Source organism: Struthio camelus, chromosome 1 (assembly GCF_040807025.1).
Source record: "Struthio camelus isolate bStrCam1 chromosome 1, bStrCam1.hap1, whole genome shotgun sequence".
In the NCBI taxonomy this organism is placed as follows: Eukaryota; Metazoa; Chordata; class Aves; order Struthioniformes; family Struthionidae; genus Struthio; species Struthio camelus.
This window is the reverse complement of record NC_090942.1, coordinates 26,267,101-26,280,618: the sequence shown is the minus strand read 5'-3', so window position 1 is coordinate 26,280,618 and position 13,518 is coordinate 26,267,101. Positions and strand designations below refer to the sequence as shown.

General features: G+C 40.3%; 1 protein-coding gene across 4 annotated transcripts in view; it reads left to right on the top strand.

The window, feature by feature from the left end:
* Nucleotides 1-13,518, top strand: part of CPED1 (cadherin like and PC-esterase domain containing 1) — a 151,194-nt gene continuing 137,676 nt past the window's right edge. For 2 of the 4 annotated variants that reach the window (XM_009687314.2, XM_009687318.2), the window contains exons 1-3: nucleotides 1-141; nucleotides 615-1,087; nucleotides 13,238-13,424. In XM_009687314.2, coding sequence (XP_009685609.1) covers nucleotides 836-1,087; nucleotides 13,238-13,424 — 439 coding nt within the window. In that variant the 5' untranslated portion in view covers nucleotides 1-141; nucleotides 615-835. Of the gene's footprint in view, nucleotides 142-196; nucleotides 510-614; nucleotides 1,088-13,237; nucleotides 13,425-13,518 lie in introns of those variants that run through there. The other 2 variants (XM_009687316.2, XM_009687317.2) reach the window with 2 other exon arrangements.

Here is a 13,518-nt window from a genome sequence, read left to right as displayed (position 1 = left end):
TCAGATGGTGTGTGTATGTGCGTGTGCCTGCCTTCTGAGTGTGTGAGACGAGCTGGGATCATGAGCCAGGGTTGTTCCAAGTGGTTTTAATCAGCAGCCCATTAGAGGAGAATGGAAAACTTCTAACAGGATAAGAACTGAGTAAGTAAACATAACTTTGAACTCGCAATCCGGACAAAACAAATGCAAAGGGAAATCTTCATAGCCTGTCAGTTTTCAGATAAATGATCATTTAAAGAGAGAGAGCTGTGCATGCTGACAGGAAAGAGGCAATTTAAAAGGACTGGAATGAAGGAAACTGTAAAAACAAAGTGGGAATTGAGAATGCAAGAGAGAAAAAACAGCAAACGATTGTTCACAAAGTTGGTATACTCTCTTATTCTTTTCAGCTGTGGACAGGATATGTTAAGCTTTAACCTCTTGCTTTCTTGGATACTATTGCGTGGCTGAATAGTTCCTTCTGCCAAGTTAGGGGAGAAGATTTCTCCTCCTCACCTGTTTGCCTGCAGGTCTGTTCTATAAAGAATGCCGTATAGAAAGCTCAGTATGGCTTTTTACAAACCCTCTTGTGACACTGTGTTGTTTACTGCTGTTCACTTCTTGTTTTTTCACAGGTTGTTCCTGTATCCCTCATGGGAAGGTTCTTACAGACCTCTGCTCCTTTGGAAGCTGTGACTTCTTGCCAGGCACCATGAAAGAATTCAGAAGTAGAAATGGAGAAAACTGACTAGTTTTGGAAAATACGTGCCTTTGCCTTTTTTATCCTGGCAAAAAGAGGCCACTTTGACTGCATCTGCAATGTGCCGAAGGGTGAAGTGAGGACGGTGGAGAGGCCATGGTTTGTGGACAAGTCCCCAGGTGTCGCAGACTTTGCCGCCCTCGTCCCTTCCTTCTTGCCTTAGTGGTGGCCATCTGTCTGTTTTGCCAGACCCTGAGTCCTCTCATGACCAGCAGCTTTCTTTCAGCAGTTGTTAATGGGATTTCACCAAACAAACAGACTACAACACAGCAAGGAAGATATAAGGAGGTCTCCACAAGCACCACTCACTGCTTCCTCCCTGTCAGTAATTCGCAGACAGTGAAAAAGGTAAGTCAGCTGGAGCAGAGTGCTGAGCAATTAGCATGGCTAGGGACAGTGAGTCTGGCAGGATCATATAAGTCCAGCTAAAATTAGCCTAAGATCTGAGATCTGTATACAAACAAATGAGTGATCTAATGACCATGGCATATGTTCAAGCACATCTCTGTAACTAGCTCCTCAGCATGGTGTTATTAACACATAAATCCTAAAAACTTTTGACTGAAACATTGCATTACTGTGTGACTCCAGGGAGATTTCAGTTTGCTGCACAGACTGCATTTTATTTTGGCTTTAGGAATCGGGTCAGAGACTTTATAGTACAGACACGTAAATCAAGAGCCAATGGAGTTTCATGAAAGTGACTGAGGCTGTTAATTAGCACCGAAACTGCAGTTGCCCTGTTTTAAAGTTATCTGTTGGCCAGTTTTGAACTTTACTGGGATTCTGCTGAAAAGCTGAAATTAACTGCATTTGGAAAAAAAATAAAAATAAAAAGCTTTTCACCTTTTCAAATCACACTGTTTGCTTTTAAATTCCTTGGCCCACAAATTTTACTTTGTCCTTAGGTTACCTGACCCCATGTTTATTTTGTATAGAGTTCCTAAAATGGGTGTTAAAACCTAACAGATGCATACACTGTTATTTTAGTTGGAAAAATGTGGTTTGTTAAATGTTCCAGACTGAGGTAGTTATTTTTACTCTGGAATCTGTGATCAGCACTAGCACAAATGCTTCAGGTTTTCTTCAGTCCTGTAGAGTGTTGCTAATAGTGCAACAGAGATCTTATTGTAAAATTATCATTACGCTGGCATTTGATGTACAACCGTATCAGGACTATAAACATTAAACCATGACTTCACTCATTATGGACAGCATCCACATAAAGATTTCTAAAAATAATAATAATTTAGAAGGCTTCTTGCTTGATTAGACAGGGCTCAGTCTGAAATGTCAACAATATTGATTTTGGGAGGGCAGCTGTAAAGTGCATCTGTTGCAAAAATTAAAAACAGATATGCGAAATAACTTTGGTCTGAACTCTTTAACCTTAAGTCTTTAAAAAATGGATTTTTTTGTTGTTTTTGTGAAGGTCGGCGAGATTTTTCTTACGACTTCCAGAAATCTACTCCGTATTGCATTTGTCATAATTGTATATTTTAATGACCCTTTAGTGACTAGGTGCTCAGATTTGGGTTTGTTCAACTATATGACAAGAAGAATTACAAATTAAAGGGAAATAAGCACATCTGACAGCGTGGGTTGCATTGTTTTATGACGTGTGACACTTACAGTCCATTCCTTTTTCCTCGTTGCTGTTGAAACATCAAAGAACATTTCATATTTTACATTTAGCTGCTTAAACTGTGTAAATTGGTGTAATAAGGGCAAATATTGGTTAGCATGTTGTTTGGCTGAAAATATCTGTAATTTCTACTTTCCCAATTTGTATGAGAAAAATGCAGATTGACATTAAACTTGGCATGCTGCCTGTTTGAAATGAACAGGAAACTTATATTCTTACAATATGCTGTACTTGCTGCCTTCCAGCATGGATGAGTGGATGTGACTATGCATGTACTGAACCCATAGTACAAATTTAAGTGCATGTGTTAACCCCGTTAGGTATGTTGTCCAGTCCAGTACTACTCTTAACACATTCCCCTTCAAGTTCTGAAGACCACCCATAGCTGGCTTACTATTTGTCTTGAGAGTTTCCTCTAGAGCTTTATGAACAAAATGTCTTGCACATGCTGGGATGTTACTCCCAGTTGCGCTCTCAGTTTCCAGAGAATATTCTGCTGGTTGTATGAGCCAAATAATATTCTCAGGGAATAGACATGACAAACATCTCTAAAAAACTCTACCACTTTGCTTTGAAAGTCTGTTCTTGAACTGCATACGTTTTCTCATCCATTGCTTATTCAGTGGGTGAATTCAGCTGAATTGTTATCTTGTTTATTTTGTTGGGTACTCAGTAACATCTAAGACAGATGTTATAGTTGAAACTTTACTCTCTTGTGTTTTACAGTCACATGGCCACCTACAATAGCTAGTTTGAAAACAAGTTTTCATTAAAGCTGCTGGTTTAAATCTTCATGTGTAAACCCGGACAAATACTGTAAAATATAGTCCAAACAGTGTTCATATTTTTAACAAATTAGTCACACATATTCTTACTCTATAAATAGTCAAGAAAGCAAATTTGTTAAAAAGAATCTGATATGTAGTTAAATAGTAACTTAAAGCAAACACTGCAATGTGTTTCACGTAATCAGAGTTCATGCATAAGGTTTAAGGAAAAGAAGACTGTGCTGGAGGTATCATTCTTTAGATGATAACTGCTGCTTCTGGGATTTGAGTCATATGTTGCCTTATGTCAGGCTGTTGAATCTCTTCTGAGTGGGTAGGTGCAGGCTTGATTCTTGCTTCCTTCACAGAAACAGTCAGTATTGTGTTGAGTGTGGTGTGAGAATTTGGTTATATTGTTATTGTATGTGCAAAATCCCCTTCCAGCATCTGATAATTTCTGCGTTCAGGGTACGCATAGCACAAATGGCTCAAAAATAGAAAAAAAAAAGCTGGTATTGCATCTATTATGAGACATTGGGGGAAGAGGAGAGGGAGGTTTGAAAGAAAGTGCAGCTTTGCCACTTCATCTCCGAGTTTGAAATCTATCTTATTATCTCGAACTTTCCCTTCCAAAAACATGGAAAAAGCATGGGGCTGGAAATTGCCAGTTTGGTCGGTAAATGTGTCTTTCACTACATGGAAAAAGCTCAGGGATGGAGCCATTACCATCAGGCACATAGAGCAAGTTTTTGTTTTTTAACTGCAAAAATTTAATTCACAGCCTGAAAAACCTGAAAGTTCAGCTCATGGTACTTCTCTCTCAGGTATCACACACTCCAGTTTTTTAAAGCTGCTCGAGACCTAATCCTTTAGACTCATTTTCACATGCATAGAGGTGAGTGTTTTCTAGTATAAAATTAAATGTTAATATCTGTAGCCTGGAGAACAGAATTCTTATTTAAGAATCTCCACTTAAGTTTAGGAATCCAGCTTCAGAAATCCACTTTTAACTCCTTGCCCAATAGTATTTACCAATTTTTTATGGTTTTTATTTTCAAAGAAACATAGAAACATAAGAGTTAAAAATATATACCTCCAGCTAGCTTTTATTTTTCTGTTTAGCATCTGCCTGATTGTCAATGTTGAGCATACAGTACGGCACCCTGAAGGCTGAAGTTCATGTGATGTTTTGGAAAATGTAATCGATGAATTTTCCTCAACGCTTCCAAAATAAGGAATGTAGGATTGAGGTGGATGGCCTCAATACTATTGTAGTGAAGAACTTAAGGTCTTTAATGACTCTGTCCTCACAAAACTCCAGTGCGATGGAGAACCGATGTCTATATTGCACGATCCTTTGTCATATAGAGTTGGCAGTCTAGGATACTGGAAACAAGCTAATGCAAAGTACATGTAGTGGAGCAAGGACCTCAGATCACCCATATTCCTTAGTCTGCCATTCTGGACCATTTTCATTTTGTACTGTAGCTTTTGTATTGCATCCCCACCTCCCCACCCCTTTTAAGAGATGAGGCAATAAAAGCCTGACAGGAAAACATCACATCCAGCTGCATCCAGTCTTCAGATTCTACTAGACAGACCTTCCGCCTGTATGAAAAGACTTGTGAATATATATAGTAAAGAGGAGAGTTGGTGCTGCAGCATCGAAACTGAAACAGGTATCAACAGAAAAAGCCTGTACAAGCTCCGTGTGTAGGTTTGCATGGCACAGTATTGTGTCAGAAATACCTCTGGTACCCAAGAGATACATAACCTTTGCACTCATCCTAACTAATTTAGCTCTGCTTTTCAGCTACTTCAGAGGAGAGCTAATTAGCTGGTCACAGCTGTGTTTCCACTGTCTGAATTAACTCAGCTAGAGCCAGCTAAGGTGTCTCTCCCCTTTACTGCATTTTGTCCAGTTAGATGTAATAACTTTGCAGTTGTAAGGATGCAATGAGACAGTATTGTTTATGTGCTAGGCAGTGTTTTGGCATACTAGTTCTCTAACCATGACCAATGTACAAGAAAGCAGAATGTTAAGGTTGGCCTTGAAGGAGATCATTTCATGGATATACACTTACAAGAGTCTCTCCTTATATCCCCTAGCCATCTGGTATCACCTGCGAAAAAGGAAACAAGACATGCAGCTGATTATTTGAGAATTTAATAAGTAGGTGATGCTGGCATCCTATAGATGAAAAATAATAGGCAGGGTGTCAATAAGCTGTCTTCACTTTCAAGGCCTTCAACCTGCTGCTTACATTTGATATGACAGATATATCTCCAGGAAGACCTGTAATGAGCAAATAAGGTGGCTGAACAGGAAGAATGAGAAACTTATCTTTATGACTGCATTCTGAACAAATAGGATAGGATGACATTTACTGGGAATGGACAGTCTGAAAGATGCAAGATAGTTGTAGCTTGGATGTGGCCATATCTTAGAGACTATGTAGAAAAAAAATGGAGAAACAGAATGTTTTAGTCATAACCAAGATCTAGAGGAAGTTCCAGCTGAACATCTTGTACAGGTTACAGGCCCAGGCAACTATACTTGAGAATCAGCAGTGAAATTACCAAAGAGTTAAGGAATTGTTAGCAGAGTTTTGGAAATGCAAGGTGGAATTATTCTCTCTTTCAAGGTCCACTCTACCTTGTCAGAGCCAGACATCCATACTTCACAGTCAATTGAAATAACTGCCCCAGGGCAAAATTAATCAAAACTTACTGCAGACATTTAAAACAGATCTGATGAGCTGCAGCCTCTAAAGACATATGTCTTTTTTTTTCTGCTGATGTTTTGGACGTAATATGCTTGCTGTAGTCAGAATGAGAAGGGAAGAAGACGGCAGGAGAGGAGCGCCATGGAACAAGGCACAGAAAAAGGAGAGGCACTGGCTGGGGTGAGATGTGGGAGGCAGAGTATGGAACTGTGCCTATAAAGCATTAGTATCCTCAGAGGTCTCAGAAGAGATAGTGCACGTAGCGGTTGGCTTGCATTGGTGAAACAGAAAGGAAGATGGAATGGAAGTGGAAAGAAAAGAAGACCAAGACTGTAGTGGGAACAGTTGAAATGTAGATGTAAGAAAAAGGAGAAATGAAGCTGGAGGATGGAATGAGAAGGAATAATTTTTGCTACTATGCAGAAATCAAGTGTGGTGACAGCGCTGGATGGAAAAGATTACATTATGCATTATATGGCTTGATACATTTTTGAAGTAAATTTAATCTTAAAATAGGCATTTATTTTATAAAATACACTACATGGATGAGAACATTCTTCTCTTCACAGAAGAAGAAAGAAAGTGGAAAACCTAGCTATTATGTAACCTCAGTTAATAAAAAGCAATTGACAGATAGTATGGTATCAGGAACTGATTTCATTGAAATGATACTACATTCACAAGACAAGGGATGCACCCTGCAAAAGTGGAACATATATATTTTTTTCCTTCTCAGTATAAAATGCAAAAGTTACTGAGGAGACAGCTATTTTTACTGCACTGATAGAGATATTTTGGTGATAAAGAGCAAAGCTATTGTGATAGCAGTCAGGAAAGAGGGTGTGGTGAAGACTCCTTACAGGAAGGGAACTTTGAGAAGGATACATCAGCAACATGTCCAGGAAGGGAAACATAGGTCGATACTTCATTGGAGTCCTTTCCTCGAAATTACACATTGTGATAAGATGGTAGGGTTTGGCTCATAGTCTGTTCCTAGTACAAGGCAGTGGATTCCATGATCTGCATGCAATCATAAAAAAAAAAGGCATTTTGAAAAATAATTCTGTATTTCCAGCTCAATGTGCTGGTGATGACTATGCACATAACTCCAGTTTTGCTCTTGGACTTATGAAGTCATCAGAAATGAGCTATCGAAGTAGGTGCCAATAATTTAGTTGCTTGTTCTATATTTTTTCAGCCATTTCATTCTACAGCCCAATTCTTTCTGATTAGGAAATCTAGCAATAGATAAAGCCAACACATTTAAACATCCTCTAGAAAGTGAAACAGGAAATTAACTTCTCTGTTGCTTCCCAGTATAGGAGATATATGCATTTCAAATACAACAGCAGTAAGAACAACTATTTCCATGCGCTGTTATGCAAACACTGAAAAGAATTTAAAAGTCATATTTGGAATTAATAAAAGTCTTTACAGTCCTGTAAATGAGCCACTTAGGATATGAGAACCACATCTAAAGCTTTTGTTATCAATCTTCCTATTAATGATACTTAACATTAGTGCAGTAGTGTCTGGGAGTTCCACTCATGGATTGTAGTGTTGTTGCGCTAGGTAGTATCTAAAGCGAAGGTAGATCCACACTTCCTCTGCTGGCTTTCTTCCAGCTAAATGGGATGGAATTTAGGCAGTTCTCTGCCTGTGAATATTGCTAATGATGGCAAGTGTTGTCTGTGTAAGGCTAGTTCTCTTTCACAGTATTTCTGTTGCGCTCCCCTGTCATGCAAAGGGCTTTCAGTTGGCACAGTAGCACTTGTATCTCTCTCTCTTGCAGCAAGCACCTGTAGAAAGTGGTGGGGAAAAAGTGAAGGTACAGTCAAGTTATTTGAAGCTATTGGACAAGACTCTAGCAATCTTGGGTAGCTTGATAAAAGAGAGGCTGCCTGTAAACTGCACAGGGACTAACGCAACAAGAACTGGGTAGCTGGAAAAGATGATGCACAGCTTTTGAGTTCTTCCCTGAGAGATGCTCAGCCAAACTTAGGTTGGGCCATTATTTCAGGAAGAAGAATTTTGTTTCCAAAGTTGAAGTGATGGTCAATGAAATTCTATGGCAATAGTTCAAACTGTATATTTGCTTACTTGCCAAGCAGAGACAATGCATCAATATTTATGGAATTATGTAGTCTTCCTGGAATCTGAAAAAATGCCAAGGAACTGTTTTTCTCCCCTCAACTTGAAATATCTTTGCTATTTTCTTCTTGGCCAAAGCAACAACAGTAATTACATATCGTGGAATTTAGTTACTGACCCAATTTTGGAATTTAAATTGGAACAACCCAGAAATTTTGTAAGGAAAAGGAAAGCTTCAGAAACTAATACAATCTATTGTATCTTTATACATTCATAACCTAGAATTGGATAAACTGATTTAAAGGAAAATGTCAAAACATTTTCTCCTTAGTAGCTACTTGGAATTTGCAGGTAGACAGACCTAAGAAGTACAACTCAGATATTAAATATCTATTTTCAGTCAGACAAGGATAGTTACGTAATTCTTGAGCTTTCATATTATATAAACTACATTGTTTATTTGGTTTGTTAAGGCCTCCCAGGAATATTTCATTTGCTAGATCTTTCAAAATTCATAATAGATTTTATGGAGCTCTTTTAAAAGGCCACTGCATTATTCGTTTGTGTTTTTCAGATTATTATACAAGCTGAAAACAAAATTACAAAATTAATTTTTCTACTTTTTTATTTACTTGAGAGTCCGTCATGATTTCTTTAGACTGGTTGTTAAGGCTGTGGATCATCTGTGTAACAGCCTATTGCACTAAAATGAGGTCAGTGACTCTGCTAAGTACAATGGTTTCAAGCTGTAAGAGCAGGTATATCATGTCAAAGCTGACATTTGCCTCATCCTAAATCATACAGGAAATCTCAGCTTTGCTGTAAAGCCTCATTAATTTCAGTGGAGACAGCCACACTATTCACCAGATAAGACACGGGCCACAGATGTTCTTTACTAATCTCTTTCACATAGGTGTATTGAATTTGTAATAAACTGACCTGCTTACAAATAACCTGAAATTTCAAATTGGGAAAGAGGAAAAAATTGATTTTGTCATAAAAACATTTGTTCCTTAACACTTTTTCACAAACATTGCAAATGTTATGGATCCATTTTTCTAATCTAAGCCTGCTGCACATTGAAGTTACATGAATAGCGAAAAAGTCAGAATCATAACATGACCAAATATACAAACAGATTATTTTAATCTATTGTACTCTGCTTCTTCTATACCAACTCTCTGTCCAGACTGCATTTTTATGGTTGAGAGAAGGTTCTATGAAAAACAACAGACTTCTATAGAAATATGACTGTTATTGCTATGATACTGGAAATTCTGAAATACTTCTACAAGTAACTAGATCAGCATGGTTAGTGATGTAAGGCCTTTTCTATAGAGCTTCGGAAAAAATTGTGGAATCACTTGGTACAAACGTGAAGTTGCCCAGAATCTTGTAATACTCTGTAGCTAATGGATAGTTTAAAAAAAACCAAACAAGCAAACTCAACCTAAATTGCCCTGGCTTGGCAAGAAAACAGAAAGAACACGTTACATCTTGTAACCTGGATTGCAAATAGCTCTGAAAGGAAAGGGCAGAGAAAATAAATCTGGCAATGCTATACATGGGTCTGAACCAAACACCATAGATGGTGTTGAGCTACACCACGTTATTGAATAGTGTCAGATTAAACATCAGGTCAAGCTGTTAAATTTAGCAGCCTGAATTGTCTCTATGCCCCAAAGATCCCATCGTCTCTAATTGCTTTTTTGGAAGGCTAGTGGACGAAAGCGACTCTTGTTTAAAGTTTGGACAACAGGAGCGTGGGAGGGTGCACACGGGAGCGTGTCCCAGGCTAGGCCTGCTTGAGTCTTCCTAGCTCTGCCCGAGGAGGTTTTGGACACCAGCAACCCCAACGTTTCTTCCAGCCGTCTCTGAGCCGTGTGTCCTAAAGACAGCTCTCCAGGCCATCTGGAGTAGATTACGGCGTGCTCTGTGTGAGAGGGCAGTCGTAAACCCTTCGCGTGTGCGTCAGAGGCGGGCTGCTGGAGGAAGGCTCCTACGCAGCGCCAGGAGCTCTTTGCCTTTATTGTTTTGTGGAAGTGACTTACATCATCGCTATTACTTGAACGTTCTCTTTTTTACTACTGTCAATGTCACTAATGGGCAATAACTAGCTACCAGTGATTTTTTTTTTTAATGAATGTTTGCCTGAGAGCTCTAGCCCTCTCTGGCTGACCGTGCCGTTTCTTGCCCATCTCTGACATTGTCATCAGCCAGCAGGCAGCCCCCGGCCCGGCCCGGCCTGGCCCGGCCGGCGCGAGGCCACCAGCCCCTGCCCCAGCGACAAGGCCGAGGGCGGAGGGGACGGATGAGGGAGAGGCGCGCGAGGGCAGCTGCGAGGGGCTGGCGGGCGAGGAGGCAGCGCGGGGCCCCCAGGAGAGTGGGGTCGCCCGCTCGAAAAAAGAAGGTAGGCTTTCTTGTTGGAGAGCAGAGGAGGAGTAAGAAAGGACTCGAAGCTGCTAATTAAGATGAAAAGACGGTATTTCTGGGGAGGAGAGAGGCCGTTGACATTGTGAAGAGAGCTCTTACGTCCCGCTGTGGCCTGGTGAAATAGGTGTGGTCTGCGAGGCAGGGGCCAGGATGAAGTAAGCCCTATGAGCTGTTCTCGGAGTATCTCTCTGAGGAGAAAATAAAAATGTTGCTGGGTGCTTGAAATAGAAGCTAGTAAAATTTGTTTTAAACAAAATGCTTAAGGAGTGACGCTGCAGGAGCTTTTGCTGTTGCAAAGAGGGGTGTTTTAGTAGCAGCCTTTTCAGAGTGATTCCCAACGTTAAGCATGCAAAAAGCATGATAACCAAAATATCCACTAGTGCGGAGCGGGGCACACAGGGTCCAGCAGTGTCTAAGGCAGGACTCTCACTCCGCAGAGCAAACACCCTCAGTCGCACCGGGAGGGACCTGAAGGGGACAAGGGATAATTGCTAATGAACAGCTGGGTACTGAACGTGTCTTGGGCTCCAGCCCCTCTATTCGCCTTGCGTGTCCTTAATTCACCCTGCAGTGTTTGCCAGCACGACACGTGTGAGATAGATAGAAAACTGGATCCGCTTGCAACATAAAGCTAGAGGTGTCTCTCTTTGCTGACTTTCTTCCATGATGCAAGCGAAATGGAGAGTAGAAAATATCTGGCCGAACTGCCTCTAATGTTACGCAGCATTTCTCCGGATGAGGCAGCAGCAGGAGAGAGAGGGAGCACGAGGGGTTGGGGGCAGGGCGAGGGCTGTTTTTAGGAACAGGGAGGGAGGGAGAAGACATAGGAAAATGGGGAAGAGTGACTGCCGGTGGCTGCTGGAGTTACATGAGGCAGGAAAAAAAAAAAAAGAGGAGAAGATGGAGGGGCAAAGACAAAATGGGAAAGAATAAGCAGGATGTGCTGTGGTGTGGAAGAAGTGTTTTAAGACATTTTAGCGTTGAGCTTACGGCCAAACTAACATGTTTTAAAAATACTGCAAGGACAAGAGAGGACATCTGACAAGGTTACGTAACATAATTCCTGTGACTTGATCATTTGCTATTTATGCTTCTTCCTACCGGCATGTGATCAACATGTATTTGAACATCCCAGTGTCTAAAGTAGCTTTGGGTTACACATTTAGCAAATACACACAGAAGACTCTGGCTGGCAGTGTTGTGGCTAGATAAATTTCAGTCTCTCCTCATCAATTACGCTGATCCTTTTCACAGAGGATGTGTGTTCCAGAATAAAAGCAGAAGTGGCATTAGAGATTCAGGGCTTTAAAACAGTGCATACTCCTCACCGCCACAGAGAAACTTACACTTTAGCCAAGTGTAACATAAAACTACATCCTGGACTTGGCAAAGAGTCTGCTGAGAGAGTGCCTTTATCACTAGCTCCCAGACCTATAAACAACTGGACACATCTTGAATAGCCTTTGTTTATATCAAAACATCTGTTACTCTTTTCAGTGTGGTCTTCTTTGCAAGAGTGGTGGTGCCTCCTTTGTGTAGCACTTCCAATGTCCAGTGATAAGCTTATTAAAATTAGAAGTCTTGGCATAACTTTTAATTTTTAAAGTAGATATTGGTGACTACTGCTGGGTTGGAATTCATGCACTTGCCAAGAACTAACTTCATATCCTGAATTAAAGCCCTTAAATGCTAGTATGTTTCAATAGAAAAAGAGAAATACTTTTCGCCAAGAGAAAATCTTGTTTGCTAATGACAAATGACATTTTTATTGCAGAAGAACAGCTAGAATATTTCAGATATTAGTTACCTGTTTCCCACAGGGAACATCCTATTTTTATGCCCTGTGTAACTCACACTGGATATACCTACCCCCTTTCCTAAAGAATTAGCTGCAAGGTGAGAGAATTCCCCAGAATTCACTCTTTTCAGACCTAAATGTCACGCTCACACTATAGGTCCAGTCTGTAGGACTGTTTCTGTGTGTGTGGGTGGGACGGCTCACTTCCCTTTTTCCTTGCAAGAAGCTCATATCTCAGGTTATTATGGGGAGGAAGGGTTTTCTCTAAAAGTTGTTGTCACTAGGCCCTTTGTGGGAAAGACACTGAATGGCAGACAGACCAAGAGTTTCTTAGGATTCATTGGAGACATCATACACCTTTCTCCTTGCTGCTATATACATGTCTCTCTGCCAGTCCTGCCACGGACTGGATCATGTAAGACTAATAGCCTGTGGAAAGGTAATAAGGTACAGACAGGAATATACATAATTTTCAAGAGGCACAGCAATCTACAGTACTATTTAGGCTTCCCCTGCATCCTTCTATCTCAGTGTTCTTCTTTCCCTTAATCATGCTGCATATTAGAACTTAAACCCCTGTGCTTACTGTCTGTGTAGGACATACGTTCCTTGAAACAGCTGGCATGAGACCCATCAAGCCCTCTCTGCCAGGTGACCCACATATCAGCCTCAGACCATGGTCAAAGTCACCTGCAAATACCATTACCAGCTCACCTGGGCAGATTGGTTTTCAGCCCAAGATTTTTCCATGTAGGAAAGACTGTGATTTAAAAATTGTCCATTGTTACCCTAAGCTATGAAATCTTTCAAATGTCAATCTAAAATAAAGATAGAAAAAAAATGGAGAGGGCAGGCAAAATGGAGTTTGTGGTCAGAAGTTCCTAATATAAGAAGAATTCTTAAATTGTACCAGAAATATTTCCCAGATTGTCACAGTAAGCTACTAGCTTCTTTTTGTGAAAAATAACAACCATATATTATAATCTTGAGAGGTGCCTTATCTTACAGCTGTTGTCTTTGTGTTGTGTTTGCTGTTAGATTGAAGACTCCATTCTCCAGTACTATGGAAGCCATACCAGAAGAGCAGTTCTGTATGCTCCTCCTGCCAACAGTAAAATCGAACGTCAGATCTGTCAGCGCATCCTGGCACAACATGGATATACAGTTACAGTTCTTGAAAACAGGAGATTGACAGAAGGGCCCAAACATGAGGGCCATTATCACAGTAAGAATGATGTTAATTACTTAATTCTTTAATTACCAAATGTTAGCTATTGATCCAACATTCTTCCACTGAGTTAAAACTTAAAATGTCTCAA